Here is a 16,685-nt window from a genome sequence, read left to right on the forward strand (position 1 = left end):
AGTTGTGTGCTAGTTGAAAATATTCTTTGAACCTTTTCCACAGCCGGAAATGGTAGAGAATTGCCGGGAAAGTTTTCAATAGCCTGCCTTTTTTGTGTAATTTAGAAATTTGAATGGAGATTACTGTTGAAGAATAATATAGCAAACCCGCAGAGTGCTGTGGATTCGTTTTTCCACCACCTGTCTGTGCAAGCCGCCTAATAACCGACCATCTGTCAAATGGAAAGTAATGTAAGCGGAGAGAACTGTCAACAGCCTTAAGACACGAGGTGTTTTGATTGGTGGAAAGATCAACCGATATTAAAATCAAGCGATTGTCAATCAAACCTTCTGTTGATTTCCACTCGGATAAGGAGAAGAAAATTTATGCAAGTTCGAGGCGAAAGAAAGAAAACATTTACTAAATGCAATCTTAATCTTAGCTGGGAGGTGCCTGTATGGTTCAACAGTGACACAGAGAGGTTGCGTTTGTGGTATTTATAGTTAGTTGAGAGGTAAAATATGAGAAATTATTTGTCTTCTGAAGTACGATTGGGGGAGAGAAAGATTACCTCTATCTCATATCATATTTTTTTTTGTCTTCAAGGTTCAAAAAAGATCCGTCTAAAAATGGCGGAGCTAAACTGTGGCATGAAGTGTTTAAAGTTTATGCTGTGCGTTTTCAATCTATTTTTTTGGGTAAGTTGGACATTCGATTTTCTTGGCGTTTAGCTATTTAGATGGATTCGCCTTTTTGTCTTAGTAATAGGCGCTTTTCCATTCATTTTGAGGCTTGAACAAAAACAAGCTTTCGGCTTTTTGATCGCTGTATGCGGCACTAACCATTCATTAATGTTTAAGCGCGGTGTCACTCGAGCTAAATTTTTAAGGCTCACATTTAATTGAGATAAAAATTTACTCGTGAGGAAACGGAGATCTTTGCCGTAGCGCTTACTCTAAATAAAAACATCAAGGTCGAGCCCTGCTAGAAGCTCTCAAACTCCCGATTCATTCGACAGGAAAATTTATTTTCGATGTTGTGATTTCTTAGACTGATTGTACAGTGACTGTTCAGCTGTAATCATAAATATTATCTTTTCCTACGCTTTAATTCAGAACTGCAAAAATGACAAAAACATATGGGTAATGTTGCGTGGCTTCTACGCCTACCTTGGAAAAAAATTATCAGCGAATTTAAGGCTTAAAACGTAGATCATACCAAGAAAATTTGCAAATTCATAATCTTAAAGCACATAAATTGTTCTTGTGTTTTAACTCATCAAAAATGATTACTACCGATCACTTTTTTGTTGCAACAAAAATATACTAGTTTTTTAAACCGCCATATTGGACTGTGGCTTCCTTCTTCACAGAAAAAAAGGGAAGACAAAGACTTAGATAACGACATACGTTTCAATTTCCGGCTATGAATACACTTAAGTTTTTGGTGAATGCGAAAAATGCTGATTTAATGGTGACCAATTCCATTTTGCTCGTTCAAAAAAATATCCCTTCCTCCTGGCAGTTGCGCCTCAAAGACGCTTTCAAACGCCCATTCAAATCTGTAAAATGCGCGAACGAGCGCAGAAGAGAAAGTTCGAGAAAGCTTCCGCGCTTCTTAATTGAGAAAAGGAAAACACAGGGTAAGCAGGTTCGCGAGCAGAGCGAAAAATACCCAACTAGGGAGAATATTTTTTACATCTTACGGCTTCAGCAGTTGCATGTTGTTATGTACATTGACAACCTGATGTATATTAGAAGCTGGTGTAGTTCATATACGGCGAACGGTTAAAATTTTCCAATTAAATGACAAGCTAAAAGAGTTGGTCACCAGGACAGCGAAGTACTTTAAGAAAAATTTTAACTTGAACAACACTTAAGGTAAATATGCCCCTTTTATGAACGAATTGTTTTAAGAGTATCCATGATTGAAATTATCCTTTGTATGTTCCAGAAATATTTTCACTTGAATAATCAACTATGACGAGCTCTATATCTTTCACGGGTCCAGCAACTTTTGCATTTACATCGCGAATTCACTTCTGAAGAAGTTGACTTCAATTTTATATTTTGTGTGAATGATAACACATACACAGCAATAGAGAGTGCATGGTTACGGTTCAGTTGATAAGCTAAACTACGGCGATGAATATTTTCAGTATAATCAGATATTCGAACCACATTCGATTAGTGTTTGAGAAAATGAGCGATAACTTGTCCCAAACAAACCCGATATTTTTTTAAGTAAATTCAATTTGAAGTTATCGCGAATAAACGCGTTCTTTGACGAGGTCTCTCATTGTTATATCTCAGATTAAGTACAGAGCGAAAGATTTTATGTTCATTACTTATTTGGTTTCCATAGTTATATTTCCAATTCCAGATAGATTGACATATCCGATAATTCAATTCTCGAATGCAAAACGAAGAGTTTCTTTTGTTCAAATTTCGAGGACCTAGCGTCTCAGTGTCTAAGAATGAAAACCTCCACACCAGAAGTGGTGAGCTGAAATCAATTTCAGCGACTTTGTTTCCTCTTTGTAGTCAATGTTTTACCAATGATTAAGGACGTCAGAGTGTCTTCACATGACCTGTTGATGTTCGATCGCCATGGAAAAATTTCAAGTTCTAGCCTGAGAGGATTAAGCTTTAACCTTCTACTATACTCTTCTCTCTGTACATTTCCTCTGCGTTACTTACAAGTAGAAATTGTCCAACAATCAAGAGCTTCTTTACTTGGTTACCATTTCCTGTTTACTCACGACCTTAATGTGTGATTCAGGGGTTACATTATGAGAAGAAACTAGGTACTAGTCACTCTTACGGTTCAGCGGTTGTTTGATCAAACGATGACACAGAAGTTTTGATGATAGCCATGGACGAACGTTTGTGATTTGATCACAGTCGGCCAAACGACTCGGAAGACCGACTTTCATATCACTATTTATCGCTGAGTTTAATTTTATCTCCAGGCCGCCGGCATTGCAACGATGGCCGTGGGGATCTTTGTCAGAGTTAGCGCCAATAACTACTCGGCTTTGATGGAAGAAGGGGATTTTAAGACCGCCGCGAACATTCTGATAGCCGCAGGGGCCCTGGTGATGATAATCGGAGGAATTGGCTGTTGCGCTGTGGTGAAGGAAAACAAATGGCTGTTACTTCTGGTAAGATTTTAGTGACTTCAAGATTCTTATCTCATATCGCATTTTGCGGCTAGAGAAACAAGAACCGCCTGAAGTAGTCCACATTTCCACTTTACGGAAATCTTTGCCAAAAATAGATACATTTAGGACAGACATCTTCGGCAGATGTAATGTCTAAAGTAAAAATATTACTCCAATTAGGAAATTCCACAGTTTTCTTTTAAAGGATAAGTGGTTCTTGCTATGGTTATTGTGATCAATTCTGATCACAATAATCAATTGATGGATTTAGCTGAGTGGACTTAGTATGATTGGTTGCTTCAACTGTCCGATTACAGGTGTGCAGAACGATTAGTGAAAAATAAAGAAGCTAATGCACCAATCACATTTGAGGAAATTGTAATGTTTATCATTAATACATTAATATGCAGGATCGGTTAGTACTCGGTGTAAAATATGGTTTTGTTCGCTCCACTCCAGCTCTGCTTGAAATTCCTTAGTTTTGTACTGTGTGCAAATCACTTTCGGACAAAGTAAGGTCTAGGTATGCAAGTATTTTTCTCAATCTCCTAATTGGAGAGCAAGCTAATTACGCGGGGGAAAAAACTCTCCTGTTCCCGTATCATGTTAATTTCATATTAGATCCCAGTCCCACACTCACTCATTTTTCCCGCTACCGATGTAGTATTCTTTCCTGGTGCTCATGATCTTCATTTTGGAGATTGCCTCCGGAATCATGGCCTACGCAAAGAGAGACAAGGTAAATACATAAGTAATAAATTACGTATGATCTGCGTTCAATAGGGGCTGTCTGCGGCAAAGGGCAAAACTTCTGGAACTTGTCAACTGCTTCAAGCCGTTTTTCAAACTTAAGTGAAAATACCTATTTTAACGAGGAATTTTTAGCCATTTTTTCTACAACGTTCACGTAGGGACTTTACGATCATTCAGTAGGCTTAGATTTCATTTTTACGATTTTCTGTTGACGTAAATGTCGTGGTTAAACTTACTTATGTTTAAGATTTCTGACGAAGCAACTTTCACGTCAGTGTTGGGCACACGATATGAACTGAGAGTGGAGCTAATCAGACAACATGGATACAGAAAAACCTCAGTACTCTAGAAAAAAAATGCACTGGCTAACGCTCTTTACGGGAAACTGGGGGTATATTTTTTCGATCGGGCCAGGTTCCAAAGCTGTCAAAAGTAATATCCCATGGAGGTTTCGACAGATGCTTCCTCCCCTACTCTCCGTGGCCATATTTAAATTCACACTTCGTGACATAGCAGCTGACAATATTTCTTTTAAGGTCATTAACAAGATTGAAGATGCGGTGTCTAAAGCAATCACAAACGACTACGGACAGGAGGACAAGAAGAGGTTCACTGAAGCCATCGACAAAGCTCAACAAGAGGTGAGAAATTTATTTCAACCGATCTTTTTTTGTTAAAGGATCACTGTCTTTCAATGGCATGAGCCAGCATTCCTTCCTATTGAAAACAGGTTTGTGGCACTAATAGATTGAATCCACAAGCCACGTTCAGAGTTTTGTTAAAATGTCATAAAACAATAAGGAATAGATGACTATTGCACAAGGACTTAAAGCGAACAAGTCGACTGCCTGACGCGCAGTCGACTTCGTTTGGGTTTTGTTTCTGATTGGTTAAGGGTGGCGCGAGTTTTCTAGACCAATCAAAAAGGAAAGTAGAGTGTCATTAAAGCAATAACAGATATACTTTTGACAGTAAACTCGATATCACTCTAGGTGTCTCTTACATGTTGAGGTTTTGTTTCCACTTATCAACAGTTGATGTGTTGTGGTGTTTCGTCTGGGGCTGACTGGAAGAATTCCGCGTGGTATAAGAAAAGCGACAAATCAGAATCAGTTCCTGAATCGTGCTGCAAGAAAATGACTGATGGCTGTAGTAAAGGAAATTCCTCAAACATCTATCAAGAGGTAAGTGCTGAGGATTTTATCATATTATATACAGATCAGTTGCCAGGACTTAAATCGAACCCAGTTTTTTTATTTTTACTTCCCATCATACTAGCTAATCTGAAATTCTCAAAGGTCACTGGGAAGTTGAGCCCGCATTACAATTTGTAGCATATGAGGAGTACACCATACATGTATTTGGATCTTTGTTCCTCTCTTGACTACCGATGTAAATTTTCTGGGCTTAATGTGCTGCCATATTATGTTAAGCACTTTCCTCCGCTTGAACAACGTCTTGATTTAAAGAACAGTGTTATGTATGTTCAAGCTTCTATTCACGACACACCTTAACATTTTTTCATATCTCTCAAAGTGTTTCAAGTCATCTTATTTTAATTAAGCTTTAGCTGGTTATGCTACAAAATCAGACGGTGAAAGACATCGAAGAAGACGTGCCCAGAAAATTTACATCGGTAGTCAAGAGAGGAACAAAGATCCAAATACATGTATGGTGTACTCCTCATATGCTACAAATTGTAATGCGGGCTCAACGATTCACGCTTGATTTGTCGTATCTTCATTTATCACCTTTAACTTGCAACAGCTAAGAGTGCGAACCAACAGCACTTTTTACAAAAAGGGGCCTTGCTTTACTTTGAACACAAATATCTCGCTAATTTCAAGCGAGCGAAGGCTGTTAGTACAAACAAGACATTATTCAAATTCAATAACTCTCTTACTATATTATCATTTTTTTGTTTCAAGGGTTGCTCCCAAGCACTTCAAGATTTCGTCAAAAGTAAAATGGCTGTCGTTGGTGGAATAGGTGTTGGAATCGCTATTTTGCAGGTAGGGTTGTTATGATTTTTAAGTCTATTGCAAAGCGTTGCTTGAGGGTCTCGACACAACTCACAGAGCTTCTAATGCAACAGATGAGTGGAACACGTTGATTTATGTAAACCTGATGAAAATCAATTGGTAAAAAAACGACTCAAAAACGAGGTTCTCCTTTTGTAGAGCATCTAACCGCGCGAAAACGGGGAACTAGAAGGTGTGAGGCTGAGGTCCCCTCGGTAGAAGCACATGTTTTCCTACGCTCCTAAAACACGATCGATTTCTTCAATTTTGTTTTTAAATTTGATGAGAAAGCTTTTGAATTTTCCCTTTATTGCCTGTGGTATGTCATCTACCACTTCCGACCTGCAGTGGCTCACAGCCACTTTAAATTTCTCACTCTAGGATTTCTTTATCTCGTATTTATTTCCAGTATAATCGATCCTCAAACGGAATTTTTTTCTCTATAGATTCTCGGTGTTGTATTCGCCATCTGCCTGTTCCGATCCATTGGTTATGAAAAGATATGATTGAAAGTTCGTCCAGGATGGGTAACTTGTTGACAGGGGAAAATTGTGTGTTGGATTTAAAAGCATAGGGAAAGTTATTTTTTCGTGGAAGAATGGCACATCAATCACAAATTATATTAGTTCTTAAGACTATTATAAGTTACTTTAGTTTCAGTTGTCATTCGTGAGTTTCAATTTCGAAAGTGAGAATTCACCGTTCTTGAAATATTTAGAAATCATCTGATTTTTAAGCTTAGCAATTCTTTAGGTTTTCAACAGTCTTCTGGCTCAAGTTGTTCAAAGGCAGGATAAAATTAACCATCAAGGTCTAGTTGTCCAAAAAGACGGCTAATGCCATCCAACTGATAAATCGCTACCCAGCAGTTAGGTGTAAGGAAACATATTGCGCTATTTACTGGATAGAGATTTGTCCAGTATATTTGAGCCTACCGGGGCAAAAAATTTCGGCAACGGATTAGTGTCCTCATCATACAAACTACTCTCTCTACAAGGTAGCAATTTATCTGCTGGAGAACGTGATCCATCCTTTAGACAGTTTGAGCCAAAAATTTCGAGCACGGAAATTTTCATTTTAACCAACAAACTTACATTTGAGTTTATTAATGCTAACTCTGAGCTGTAAATGTATCTCGTCATGCTTCTATCTAAAAAGTAATTTCATTTAGCGTTGTAGGATCACTAGCTTATTGCTGATTGAGAATATTCAATCTGAACGCCCTTAAACTTTGGGGGCCAACTGTCTAAAGGATATGATGCCGCCAAATTTTTGAAATAAATTAGAGATTGATGCTCATTGTGCAATGTCTATATAATTTTCTAAATTATAGGTACTTTTTATTCGTCTATACTTCAACTTAATAGTAACGACTAACGGAATGTTGCTCTGTTTACACCTCGATCTTAATTTTGGTTGATAAGATATGTTAATCACTCAAAACCATTTTTCCACCCATTTCCAAATCCGGGTGCCGGTTACCTGCATATGGTCAAATATAAGCCATTATGTTCATAAAAGGAGCCATTGTAGCAGCAGCGGAGCGAAAAAATAAAATGGAAGCTGGTTGGATCGGTTCGCGACCCGACCTAAGCGTCGCTCATTTTTTCGCTCGGCCGCTTCTATCGCGCCATTTGTTAGCGCGTTAAGCACGCTTCGTTTACTGACTGAACGTCAGGCTCCAGGATTCATTCTCTGCTCCTTCTCAGTCACCGTTTGGATCCGTCACGCAACTATCATGCGTGACACGGCCGAATAAAGGCTGGAAAGTAGTACCACTTTTAAGAGAAAAATATATACTTGCGAAACATCTAGCGAGCGATATTTTCGTGACCGAGAAAGTTGTCATTTCCATTGATGGAAACATTTCTTTCGGTTCTAACTGCTGTGTACCTTGAATAATGTGTCCCAACATAAAAGTACCTCATCTTTCGGGAATGGAAGCGGAAGCATTTGACTTCCGGGATTCATGATTGCTGCATTTTGAGTCGAACAACTCATGATTCAATCGTTTTCAAATATTCATGATTCTTTGTTAAATCTCATAATGCATGATTCCAAAGGTTTTAGCACGAAAATGTCTCGACTCCTACTAATTCAACCGTCATTATTCATGATTCATGACTCCCGCCGTTTCCAGCCCTGATCTTCTCCATGAATAATTTTCGAGATCTTTGTAGGAGAACCTCTAGTATACATGGCAGTACCTGAATAAAGAGTACACTAATGACAAGTTGAGATCTAAGTATTATTTCCGTCACCTTTGTGTTAGTGCGTCTCGGGTTTGTCTGAGGCATGAAAAGAGAACTTTGTTACTTTTGTACAATATTCCCCTATTATTATATGGAAAGGCAGTCCTAAGGTACATCTGACCGTTCTGATTGGTTCTAACTTGGTAGGCATCTTGCCTCACGGGCCGTTTCCGCGGACACAGTCATTAGCCATGAATGTTTGTTCGCGAAAGCCGCAAATTCAAAATAGTCAAGTTTGGTCCAAGTGCCACATACTAAACTACTTTCTAACCTCGCTTGCTCCTGCTCTACTGGGCAATATTGGCCCTTGCATGTTCGTTTTTGCCACGACCTCGGGCCAATATTATTCCCCAGTGCTTGAAGTGATCTAATAATTCAGCGGTGAAGAAAATATTACTAGATTGACAGATGCTAACCTTCGCGCGTGTTTGTGTTAGAAATAACTTTTCGCGGACGCTCTATTACAGCACTCCCGCTCCAAATCGGAGATAAAAAGCGAGCTGAATTTGTAAAAATTTTTCGGGGCCATACTAGAGGAAGATCCGACTAAATGAAAACTTCACATTTAGGTAATGGTGGTTAAAGTCGGTAGCAGTTTATCAGTATTATCAGGGTATGTGCACACTATCAAGTGGCCAACCGCCTGAGCAACTTGATTTTGCATTTAGAGGCGTCATACTTTCTCTGTTTTCCAGGTTCAGCCTTTTATTCTAAAACCCCGATCTTCTCGACAGATCTCTTGATTGTGCAGAAAAGTTAAAGTATTGATACAGGCCCCTTGATATTAGTGAAGGACTTCCACGAAAAGAATCAGTAAATGCTCCTACAGGACCACTGCATTACTTCAGTACTACCTCCTAACCGAATACATCAAACTCGTGAGGGAGGTGATAACTTCCTTCTACCGCTTGTGAGTCCAGGGCCTTTTAAGTGAGATTTGCGCCAAATTTGCGTTCTTTTTGCAGAACGAAATTTGATCTTTTCAAGAAAAAACAGATGGTAGCAAATACACTCAATCACCATCAAAACAAATTAGTTTAATATATAGCCTGAAAAATATAACTATTACATAGAGAGAAAAATAAAATTACCCTGAAAAGCAAACAGGGAAGAAAGTCTTCTCATTCTGAAGCATTGGTATCAAATCTACATAAACACACACCCAAAAACACGTGCGCGTGAGCTTAAACTTTAACAGATAGAAACCCACCACAATTGGTGGAAAATTGTATCTTGATTTATGGAGAACTTTTCCGTTGCAAACAATGCGTACGCATTAAAGCTGATCCCATATAATGGACAGTAATTGTTTGAATTTTAACAAGTTCTGACGTTTGCTCAGCCATCAACAAAATTAAAGAGACGAACTTGAGGGTTGAACCCCCTCAAGATGGCTGATTTCTAACCCTACTTACTCTAACGAAAAATGGCGAAGTTTACCTCTCCAAAACTTTGGTCTAGAAGGAGGAAGCTTTCGTATTAAACACAAATAAAAAGTGGACAAAGAAATTGTTAAAATTCCTACTGGTTTTGATCAATTCTTAGCCTTAAGTTCATTTTCAAAATTACGCGACTTCATTCCTTCCTTGGCTCCGAGTAATCCTGTGATTTCTGGAGGCAAATTTCAGGTTCAGTATTCCGTAGGTCAGGCCAGTCTTGGCTATTCCGTTTGCCCTCCACACTATGTCGTACTCCATAAGTCAAATAGATCATCAAACCTATGTAAAACAGGATATCTTCAGTTCAACGCAACTTCTTAATTCCTATGTTCTGATGCGTCATTTCTCCCTCTTAAGTGTTCTATGCTTCCTTTTATTTTATGTCGAGACAACTCTTTTAGGTTTAAAAGTTTCTTTCTTATCATCACCTGATTACTGGAGAATAAAGTAGTCTAAGGAAAATTTACATTCTGATGACATCTGGGAGTAAGGAGGGTTGCTATAGATATTTGCCGAGAAATTAAATTGTTCAGTCATGTTTTATAACAAAATAAATTGTAAACTTACCAATTACCAACCAAACTGCGAATCGAAACCAAGTCAGGTAAGAGAGCTGGGAGATCAACAACAGGTTGACAAAAGTTGACAGCAAAGGAATCACGGGAACGCCAGGCACTTTGAAAGCTAGAGGGGTATTATTCTGGGGCAGCTGCGTGAGAAGAACTGCTGAACCAACAAGTGTAAATCCTATCAGGATTATTAGTATTATAGCCCACCACTGGGCTTTTTCTAAGGCAGATGAGCCCCATCTCAGTATTACAACGAGGGCTATGCAAGCAAAAGTGTTGACACCAATAGCAAAACGTGCTTTGCTATTGGTGGTCGCGGTAGGTTGAGAAGCGTTGTTTGTTGTAATCAAAGGCGATTCTTCCCCTGGGGTGTCATCCTTATCAGCCTCAGAAGCGACGCCATCGTCTCTCGCGCTTGATAGCTTGGTAAGGCCAACGACATCTGGCTGATATCGCAAAATCAACACGCACAAAGCAACAAGAGTATATGCCAGGAGTGTTCCAATTGACAGCATTTCCGCTAACTGGTATATGTCAAAGATAAAAGCCAGAAGGGCACAAAACACGGAAGTCATTATGGTTGCGTTTTGGGGGACTTCTGTTCTTTGATTCACCTTTCCGAGAAATCTAGAAAAATAACACTCTCATTAATTTTCTCACGCATTTCGTAAGCCGAGGGCGCCCCTTCCCATTCTTGAATACGCTTCAGTTTAAAGTGCAGCTGCTTGCCAGCATGCAATTGAATTGAAGAAACGGAGAAAGAGGGGTAGGGAAAGGGAAAGGGATGTATGTGGGAATGAGGCAGCCACTCAAGCAAAAACTTAACAGAACATACAATGCTCTATTGTTCTCCACCTTTCCATGAAACTCATTTTTGTTGGCATCTTTTGATTCCAATTGCCAGGTCCCTATTCGCAAAAAATTTCAGGAAAAAGCGACACTATGAAGCATTGTCAGCTACGACTAAAAGCGCGTAGAAGCTTATATAAATGTGTGATTAGCTTTTCTTCCACTCTAAAATCGACAACTTCCATCAGAAGGCGATAAGATTCTTGTACATTAAAAAGGAAATGGTGCAGAAAGAAGAAGTGAGGACGTTGGACGGAGACGTTGATTTCGTTAGAGTTTGCATTCCTCAACCATTCGAGATCAATGAAAAAAGTTGAACCTACATTACTACCTATATAATTACTTACTTGAATAAGAGGCCGTCGTTTGCAATAGCGTACACCATTCTGGATAATGCCACTAGGCATCCCAGCATGGACGTGATCAGTCCACAAATAGCTCCGATACTGATCATGTATTTGGCCCACGGTGCACCTTTCCATTCGAACACTGTAGAAAATGCTGCCCTCTCGGGAAGGGTCGCGTAGGGCCACGCTAACGTCAGTGCAGCGGAAGCCCCAAAATACGCCATAAAAGCGATTACTTTAGAGGATAAAGGTTTAGTGAAATATAACTATTAGTAAAAAATAAGAATAGTTAATCATATTTTTCATCGTAAAATAAAGGACTGATTCCACGTATTGTTCAACTTCTTGAAACACTAGTGATATTAATCCTTAACTCTACATGGAAACATGCAATTACTTGTTTATAGTATTGAAGAGCAAAATTTCTTTCACTGAGAAGGTAAAAAACGTTGCACAATTTCGTAGGAAGCCATTTCAGTATTCAGTTAGCGTCAACGTACTGTAAAACGCACGAATCAGCCGAGTAAAATTTCATTTTTGTACCAATATGCCAAAGCAATGAAACCAGCCCTGATAAAAAAAAATATTCACCGTCAGTGAAGTTATTTTAAGAACACGTTATGGTAAAGTTAAGCCTTTTTTGACTTTTTCAGTATTTTTAATTTCAAGCAATTTTGCACGGGGCAATCAAAAATATTAAGCGGAAAATGCTCATTGTCTTAGTCAATAAGCATTTAGTAATTTCACCCTCTATGTTAGAGAGTCAGTTATTTACAAACCTTGGGTGATTTTTCTCCTTTCAGGGTGTTCCTTCCAAATATTCCAATGAATCTGGAATATTTGGAAGGATCGCATGCCGGGCTCGTACGTCAAAATATCCAAACAGAGAATATTCACTGATATTCTCTTGATCTAAAGGGAACCCTCAAAAGTCATATTTCACAGCTTGGAAATAAATTTGATCGAAAATTAGATACTTTGTACCAGCTAGATTTTTCTGGTGGGTATAACAATGCTCAGCTTTTGCCGCTGTTTTCAGTTTTCTTTCGAGGGTTTTCTCAAATCTTTCGGAAGGTGACGTTATTAATATATTTTGATTGTTGAAAGGTGAAACGTATAACAATGTTTGATTTTAACTCTGAGCAAAGTTTGACGCCCACTGAATTCATTTTGTCTAGGGTGCTCTCTGTTTTCGCAGCTCATTTTTGAAAAAACCGCGATTAACCGTGTCTTTACCTGCCACGATTTCCTCCAAATTCAGAGTTCAAAATGATATTGAGAGAGCGTCACGCAAGTTACGCCAGGGGAAAATACGATTCCGTGCGTGACAGTTAATGTGGACTTCGCCCTAAAACAACTATGACGCGCTCGAAATCCCTTGATCATGATTTCACAGGTGGCCCAAGCTCACGTCTCGAGAAAAAGCCAACGATTAATCCATGAACGCTTCACGCGTTTTGACACAACACGTGACGCGTTCATGAATTAATCGTTGGCTTTTTCTCGAGACGTGAGCTTGGGCTGCCTGTGATAATTCATGTTATAAATAAGACTGAATGAAGCACAGTTCACTGTGGAAAACGGTGAGTAATAACAAGTGGGGCAAAACTACGATTTTGATTTAAGGGTGGTCATGATTGCCCACGAAGACCTGATTCCAATCAAGCGCTAGAAACTTAGTGCAGGAATATTTGATGAAATCATCACATTAGTAGGTCAGGTAGGCCTAGAGTTGCATAGCACATGACCTAGTTTTTACAATTTTTGAGTTGATGACTGAAAACTGAAATGAAGACCCAAATTTGACGAGGGATTCCCTCTGGTTAAACTTTGAAACCAATTTCAGAGCGATCGCAGATATTTTTACAAAGACCAAACCGTTGGCCTGATCGTGTTTGACTAAAAACGACACTATGACGTAACAGACTGGGAGTCATGTGTATCCGGAGTAAAAGTTGACCAATATCATTTTTATGGCATTGGAATGTTTACACAAGTGGCTCAAGAGAATATAACTGACTAACATTATAGTCCTTTTGGTAAGAGTGCCTGCACTAAACAGGAGCCAAACTATTTTTCCTGATCATATTTGTTTGGAGTGGTCCTAATCCTTTAACCCCTAAGAGTGATAAGCATCTAATTTCTCCCCACAGTATCACCTCTGAATCAATCATTAAGGTCACGAAAATAAATGAAATTATCGCGAACTCAAGAAGCTTGTAGCTTTCGCTTTTAATCCGTGTGTAGCGTTACAAGATAACGTACAAGAAAAAAGGGAAATCGCAGTAACGATCACAATCACGTTAAAGGACTGTTTTGCAAACCAAAATCGCTACACTGAAGGTAAAACTCTCTCCAAAAATGTCAAAGCACGTGCAAAACTCCTGGTGATTGTCACGTGACATTTAATGTAACGTAAAACCGGAAATGAAACTAAAACGGAAATGAAACGGTAGCCACAAAGCTCGCGATTGTTAGACGAATACTCCTAGTAAGTACCAAATGAAATGTATGAAGAACAGTATGGAAAACTTGCAAACTGATGTTAAGGAGTAAAGGGCTAAGTTAAAACTTGAGAAAAATAAATGCGAAAGTCGCAAAATGGTTATTGCTGGTTACCCGATGTCAAGACAGTGGAGATCGGGATTGCTCAATTTTGGCTATGACTAATTTTTCGGTAATATTTGTTTCGTGTGTCTTTAGCTAAATACTCTAGAAACGAAAGTGTGATAGTCGCGAAACAGTTACTGCTACTTACCCAATGTCAAAACAATAGAGATGGGGATCGTTCTTCCAGGATTTCTTACTTCCTCTGCGGTAGTCGCAATGACATCAAATCCAACGAAAGCATAGAATAACGTGCCTGCACCGGTCAAAATCCCTGAAGCTCCGTACGGGGCGAAATCATCCGTCCAGTTCTTAATATCGGCATAATACAAACCAGCAAACACAATGACGATGATCGGGAGCATGGTAAGCACTGTGACCAGTGTATTGAACCTGGATGTTTCCTTCATACCGATGAGTGAAATCAGCGCAATTCCAAATATTAAGACAACCGAAAGTATGTCAGGATATTGTGCGATACCCTTGACATGTATTTCACCAATTGCAGAGATTGTCAAATTCTTGATGCGGTCGTCAAAGAGAGCATCCAAATATGAACTGGTCGCCTTGGCTACTGAGGAAAATCCTATGCTGTATTCCAAAATCAAATCCCAGCCTATGATAAAGGCGCAGAGTTCACCCATGATTGAGTAGCTGTAAGCGTAAACCGAGCCTGCCTTAGGCACACGGCAACCAAACTCTGCGTAGCACAAACCAGCTAGGACTGAGGCAGAAGCGGCGATGAAGTACGAAACTACCACACTTGGGCCAGTGAACTTGCGGGCAATTTCAGGGGTTAAAACGTACAACCCAGCTCCTATGGTAATCCCGACTCCGAGAAGAGTCAAGTCAAAGATGCCGAGACAACGGTTCAATTGAGTCACCATCATGGTTTTCGGATCGCGGAATTTTTTTCGAGAAAAGGTTTCGCGCCAGGATGCCATGGACACTGATTGTCACTGTGTTCCCCGATCTGAAGTTTAAAAATAGCAATTAACGCCTGAATCACCAAGGAAAACTTTCAAAGTGTTTCTTTTTATAACTTTATCAATACACGGTTCAATGATATTTTGTGAATCGAGACATTTCTTCCCGAGCTGTAATTCGTGTCTCGCAAGGGACAACTTTAAATTACTTACATCAGTTTTAAGAACCGCTCCCGTCTTGTTCTCTTTCGCGAAACTGTAGCCGAGCCCTGATTTCTTTTTGCAAGGATCAGGAGGAAGTCCTAGGGATTTGTTTTTTCCGTAAAGTATAGAGGGTTATGTCCTAAACTGTTGAATTGTATCGTGTGATTTAACTTAAGTTAACATGGGTAACGTAAGCTTACATGTGACATGATTTGAGCAAGTCATAAGATCGCCGTAAGGCAAATTATTTTCCGGGAAATTTACTTCACAAATATATCACAAGGACAATTTCCTGATCGTTGGCAAATTTAGTCACTGAACCTCGACCGCGATAATATATTTTCGTGTTGATTGTTGGGTAGGAGGGTTAAAATTTATTTAAATTGGTCAACTTCTTCCTTAATGACATCTTCCTTGATGTTGCTGTACGTCTGTTCAGTTAACCCTTCAACCCCTAATCTAATTTCTTCCTACAATTTCACCTCTGAATAGGTAATCACATGATTTCGATTGCAATTTGGAATAAATAACTCGAATAAATTTTTTCAGACTCACAAAATTGCACTCGCCCTACAGGCTCGTGCAATTTTTGGTCCTTGAAAAAATTAACAAGTGCTTATTTATTCCAAACTGCACGAGAAAAATCATGTGATTACGTATTAATAATGTACATGAAAAAATACGAGATAGCTTGTCATAATTATGCAGAAGCAAAGCGCGCGCATTAAGTGCAAAAATAATTTATTGAAACCTGTGCATTCGGTCAGAACAACCGCGTAAGATCAAAACAGCAATATACAAAGAAATGATATTTTCACATCTTTGAGGCGCAAAAAAGTCCAAAGTCTGCAGCGTAGCCAAATGTGGCGACATCCAACGCTCCCATTTGATTGGCTATCTGTGAGTTTCTTTGATTATTGATCAATCAGATTGTCTGGTTTGTTACTTTCTTGGCACAGAATTAACCCTCCTCTGCATTGAATTACCTGAAAACTGCATTTATCTTAACCAATCAGAACCGAGTAATGTTTTCATGTATAATATTAGAGAATAAAGGAAATGATCAAAAAGTAACCTAAACAAACTCTTGATTGTTAAACAAATTCTCCTTGTTAGCACCTTCGGAAATGTATGGAGAACATTATGGAGAATATGCATACTAATGACAACAAAAAGGCGGCACAAGAGGCGCAACCGAGTCTGTCCCCGACGTCCTTACCACATTTTTACGCTTTCTGTGATCTATAACTGAACAAACGCCCGGCATGATAAACAAGCAAACAATCGTTCATGGTGACGTCATCTATGCGTCTGACCTCCAATAGATCATTAGAAAGGACCAATCAAACTGCGTGCGTAATTCAGCTTATAATATATCATATTTATAATCCATTGTTGGTCCGTCAGCAAGATACATACCCATGACGTTCCAAAGTTCGTTCGTAGATTTCATGTTATTCTGTGATTGTTCGAATGACGATCCTTCCTGCTGTTCACACAATTCGTCACCTCAGCTGACAATAATCTTAGACCTGGGAGCGGAGCAACGACCTTGGCCGAACCACAAACTGTGAA

General features: G+C 39.2%; 2 protein-coding genes and 1 long non-coding RNA gene across 3 annotated transcripts; 2 read left to right on the forward strand and 1 right to left on the reverse strand.

The window, feature by feature from the left end:
- Window positions 1-332: 332 nt before the first annotated feature.
- On the forward strand, window positions 333-8,150 carry LOC113673098 (CD151 antigen). The gene is made up of 8 exons (XM_027189454.2): window positions 333-494; window positions 587-678; window positions 2,952-3,143; window positions 3,808-3,882; window positions 4,433-4,537; window positions 4,931-5,080; window positions 5,825-5,908; window positions 6,364-8,150. Exons 2-8 carry the CDS (start codon window positions 610-612, stop codon window positions 6,421-6,423), a joined length of 735 nt encoding a protein of 244 aa, XP_027045255.1. The 5' UTR covers window positions 333-494; window positions 587-609; the 3' UTR covers window positions 6,424-8,150.
- Window positions 8,151-9,185: 1,035 nt separating this feature from the next.
- Window positions 9,186-15,256, reverse strand: LOC113673096 (cationic amino acid transporter 2). The gene is made up of 5 exons (XM_027189453.2): window positions 15,120-15,256; window positions 14,132-14,953; window positions 11,374-11,608; window positions 10,176-10,804; window positions 9,186-9,887 (listed from the first exon to the last, which is right to left on the reverse strand). Exons 2-5 carry the CDS (start codon window positions 14,922-14,924, stop codon window positions 9,745-9,747), a joined length of 1,800 nt encoding a protein of 599 aa, XP_027045254.2. The 5' UTR covers window positions 14,925-14,953; window positions 15,120-15,256; the 3' UTR covers window positions 9,186-9,744.
- On the forward strand, window positions 12,937-16,184 carry LOC149038703 (uncharacterized). Its single transcript, XR_016180217.1, has 2 exons — window positions 12,937-13,093; window positions 14,489-16,184. It is a non-coding gene; the product is annotated as an uncharacterized LOC149038703 (long non-coding RNA).
- The last annotated feature ends 501 nt before the right edge of the window (window positions 16,185-16,685 follow it).

The sequence above is a fragment of the Pocillopora damicornis genome, chromosome 10 (genome assembly GCF_964200805.1).
Source record: "Pocillopora damicornis chromosome 10, jaPocDami1.2, whole genome shotgun sequence".
In the NCBI taxonomy this organism is placed as follows: domain Eukaryota; kingdom Metazoa; phylum Cnidaria; class Anthozoa; order Scleractinia; family Pocilloporidae; genus Pocillopora; species Pocillopora damicornis.